General features: G+C 42.9%; 1 protein-coding gene across 1 annotated transcript; it reads left to right on the top strand.

The window, feature by feature from the left end:
- Positions 1 to 54: 54 nt before the first annotated feature.
- LOC116863576 (ATPase family AAA domain-containing protein 2B-like) lies at positions 55 to 4,291 on the top strand (the record flags this gene model as incomplete). Its single annotated transcript, XM_032850998.1, has 5 exons — positions 55 to 1,831; positions 1,980 to 2,613; positions 2,811 to 3,033; positions 3,152 to 3,484; positions 3,575 to 4,291. Coding segments are annotated over exons 1-5 (3,240 nt in total), but the record flags the coding sequence as incomplete, so codon positions are not given.
- Positions 4,292 to 4,296: the final 5 nt, after the last annotated feature.

Raw genomic sequence — 4,296 nt, 5'->3', positions numbered from 1 at the left:
TGTTAGAAAAAGCTTAATGAGTATTTGGTGCTCAAAACAATGAAATGGGGGTCCAAGTCGCCTGGGCCCGGGCCTGGGCCTGGGGCCGGAGCAGAGCCTGGGGCGACCGGAGGCAGCAGCCATTTCATCTCCTCTCGGACCCGCTCCTCCAAGACCCGCGCTGCCAGCTGCCCCGGCGCCAAGGCCGGGGGAAGCGGTGGTGCCGGCGTCGCTCTGGAAGAGGCCCGGAAAGCTGAAGTCGATGGTAGTTTAAGTGATAGCCATGTGTCTCCTCCAGCCAAACGCACTTTGAAACAACCTGATTCTGTTTGCAAAGACAAATCAAAATCACGAAGTACTGGTCAGCGAGAGGAATGGAACATACCAACTGGACAGGCCAGGTTAACTTCTCAGCCTGGTGCTACATTACCAAACGGACATAGTAGCTTATCCCTTCGAAGCCATCCCCTTCGAGGGGAAAAGAAGGGAGATGGGGACCTTTCTTGTATAAATGGTGACATGGAAGTCAGAAAAAGTTGTCGTTCCAGGAAAAACAGATTTGAAAGCGTGAACCAGAGTTTGTTATTTGATCAACTAGTAAATAGTACTGCTGAAGCTGTACTACAGGAAATGGACAACATTAACATCAGACGGAATCGTCAGTCAGGAGAAGTAGAAAGACTTAGAATGTGGACTGATACAGAATTTGAAAACATGGATATGTATTCAAGAGTGAAAAGGCGAAGAAAATCACTGAGAAGAAATAGTTATGGGATACAGAATCATCATGAGGTCTCCACTGAGGGTGAAGAAGAAGAATCTCAAGAGGAGGATGGAGATATAGAAGTTGAAGAGGCAGAAGGAGAAGAAAATGATAGACCGTATAATTTGAGACAAAGGAAAACAGTGGATCGATACCAAGCACCTCCAATAGTACCGGCTCATCAAAAAAAGAGGGAAAACACACTGTTTGATATTCACAGATCTCCAGCAAGAAGAAGCCATATCAGGAGAAAGAAGCATGCCATTCATAGTAGTGACACAACTTCTTCTGATGAAGAACGCTTTGAAAGGAGGAAATCAAAAAGCATGGCAAGAGCAAGAAATAGGTGTTTGCCTATGAACTTCAGAGCAGAAGATTTAGCTAGTGGTATTCTCCGAGAACGTGTCAAAGTGGGTGCAAGCTTGGCTGATGTTGATCCAATGAACATTGATAAATCAGTGCGGTTTGATAGCATAGGTGGATTGAGCCATCATATTCATGCACTAAAGGAAATGGTAGTATTCCCACTTTTATATCCAGAAATTTTTGAAAAGTTTAAGATCCAGCCTCCTAGGGGCTGTTTGTTTTATGGCCCTCCTGGCACAGGTAAAACCTTGGTTGCCAGAGCATTAGCTAATGAGTGCAGTCAAGGAGACAAAAAGGTCGCTTTTTTTATGCGAAAAGGAGCAGACTGTCTGAGCAAGTGGGTTGGTGAATCTGAACGGCAACTTCGGCTTCTTTTTGATCAGGCATATTTGATGAGACCTTCCATAATATTTTTTGATGAAATAGATGGATTGGCTCCAGTTCGCTCCAGTAGACAAGATCAGATCCACAGCTCTATAGTGTCAACCCTCCTTGCTCTAATGGATGGATTAGATAATAGGGGTGAAATTGTTGTTATTGGTGCTACAAACAGACTTGATTCTATAGATCCTGCTCTTAGGAGACCGGGTCGTTTTGACAGAGAATTCCTTTTCAACCTGCCTGATCAACAGGCAAGAAAACACATTTTACAAATCCATACCAGGGATTGGAACCCAAAATTGTCAGATGCTTTTTTAGGTGAACTGGCTGAAAAATGTGTTGGGACCTCCATCTCCGAAGCAGCATCCCTCAGCTTTTGAACCACAAAGACCTCGACATCTTCTGGTGAGGAGAAAACGTAAATCTCTCCAGCACTACTCCAGTTTAAGCTTTGCCTGGTATAAGAGAGCATGCGCCAAAACCATTTCATGCTATTGTGGAGCTGATATCAAGGCCCTGTGCACTGAAGCTGCCCTGATTGCCCTGCGGAGGCGTTACCCCCAGATCTATGCTAGCAGTCATAAACTGCAGCTAGATGTTTCCTCAATAGTGCTCAATGCCCAAGATTTTTACCATGCAATGCAGAATATTGTGCCTGCTTCTCAGCGTGCTGTCATGTCTTCAGGACATGCACTATCCCCCATCATAAAACCGCTGCTGGAAAGAAGCTTCAACAACATCCTAGCAGTCTTGCAAAAAGTGTTTCCTCATGCTGAAATTAGCCAGAGTGACAAGAAAGAAGATATAGAAACTCTGATTTTAGATGATAGTGAAGATGAGAATGCTTTATCAATTTTTGAGACCAGTTGTCACTCAGGATCACCAAAGAAACAGTCATCAGCTGCTGCTGTACATAAACCCTACCTTCATTTTACAATGTCACCATATCATCAGCCAACCTCTTACAGGCCAAGATTATTGCTGTCTGGAGAACGGGGCTCAGGTCAAACTTCTCACCTTGCTCCAGCACTTTTGCACACTCTAGAAAAGTTCTCTGTGCACAGACTAGATCTCCCAGCACTTTATTCAGTTAGTGCCAAAACACCTGAAGAATCATGTGCACAGTTTTTCTGTTTTCTACTACACCTTGCACATCCACCAATCCAAGACACCCTATAGAACTTTGGAAAACAATAATCCTTGGATTTTCAAGATCCAGGATAAGAGGGTGCGTGTTTGCAGAAAAGGTCAAAATTTGAGAGTCCTGGAGTTGTACTGTACAACTGTTCTGGATTGGTGGATATGCAAATATTAAAGGAAGGGAAGGAGCAAATATTACTTTTGATATTTTTCGTGAAGCTCGAAGAACAGTACCTAGTATTGTTTACATGCCTCACATTGGTGATTGGTGGGAAGCTGTCAGTGAAACTGTGAGAGCTACTTTTCTGACATTGCTACAAGATATACCATCATTTTCACCTATATTTTTATTGTCTACCTCTGAAACCATGTACAGTGAACTGCCTGAAGAGAACTCTTTCAGGGTGCCTGGCTGACACAGTTCACTAGAGAATGCAACTCTTGATCTTGGGGTCACGAGTTCAAGCCCCACCTGAAAAAGCTGAAAAAAGACTGAAAAAGCAACCCACAGAATGGCAGAAGGTTAAATGTATCTTTAGAATACAGTATGAAGAGGTCTTGTATATTCAAAGGCCTATTGAAGAACACAGAAGAAAATTTTTCCAAGAATTGATTCTCAATCAGGCATCAATGGCTCCACCACGGAGGAAACACACTGGTCTTTGTGCTATGGAAGTGCTTCCCCTTGCACTACCTTCTCCACCTCGTCAGTTATCAGAATCAGAAAAAAACCGGATGGAGGACCAGGAGGAAAATACTTTAAGAGAGTTGCGGTTGTTTCTCAGGGATGTAACCAAGAGGCTGGCCACAGATAAACGCTTTAACATCTTCAGCAAACCGGTGGATATTGAAGAGGTCTTGTTTCAGTAGTGTGCAAACAGTGAAGTTGAACTGGCTAAAAGAAAAAAATGTTGACATCTTTTTTTGGAAGGAAAAAAAACAAAGGTTTCAGATTATCTTGAAGTAATCAAGGAACCAATGGATTTATCAACAGTAATAACTAAAATTGATAAGCATAATTACCTGACTGCTAAGGATTTTCTGAAAGATATTGACCTCATCTGTAGCAATGCTCTAGAGTACAATCCAGATAAGGACCCAGGAGATAAAATAATTAGGCACAGGGCTTGTACCCTGAAGGACACTGCACATGCCATCATTGCAGCGGAATTGGATCCAGAATTTAATAAACTCTGTGAAGAAATTAAGGAAGCAAGAATAAAAAGAGGCTTATCGGTAACAGCAGAACAAATAAATCCTCATGGCACTGGAGCTCGGAAGACTGAAACTAGAGTTGAAGAGGCATTTCGGCATAAACAAAGAAATCCATTGGATGTCTGGCACAACTCTGCAAATAAATGTGCATTTCGAGTTCGAAGAAAATCAAGGCGGCGATCACAGTGGGGTAAAGGAATTATTAAGAAAAGGAAAGTCAATAATTTAAAAAAAGATGAAGAGGACGCTAAATTTGCAGACTATGAGAACCATACAGAGGACAGGAAGTTGCTAGAGAATGGAGAGTTTGAGGTAAGCACTGACTGCCATGAAGAAAATGGCGAAGAGACCGGAGACCTCTCTATGACCAATGATGAATCATCATGTGACATCATGGACATGGACCAGGGGCAGAGGCTTAACAATGGAGCGGGCACGAAGGAGAACTTTGC

This window comes from Lontra canadensis, unplaced genomic scaffold (genome assembly GCF_010015895.1).
Source record: "Lontra canadensis isolate GAN:19392208 unplaced genomic scaffold, GSC_riverotter_1.0 scaffold1677, whole genome shotgun sequence".
In the NCBI taxonomy this organism is placed as follows: Eukaryota; Metazoa; Chordata; class Mammalia; order Carnivora; family Mustelidae; genus Lontra; species Lontra canadensis.
Note: the sequence above shows the minus strand (reverse complement) of the source record. Positions and strands in the feature narration are given on the sequence as shown.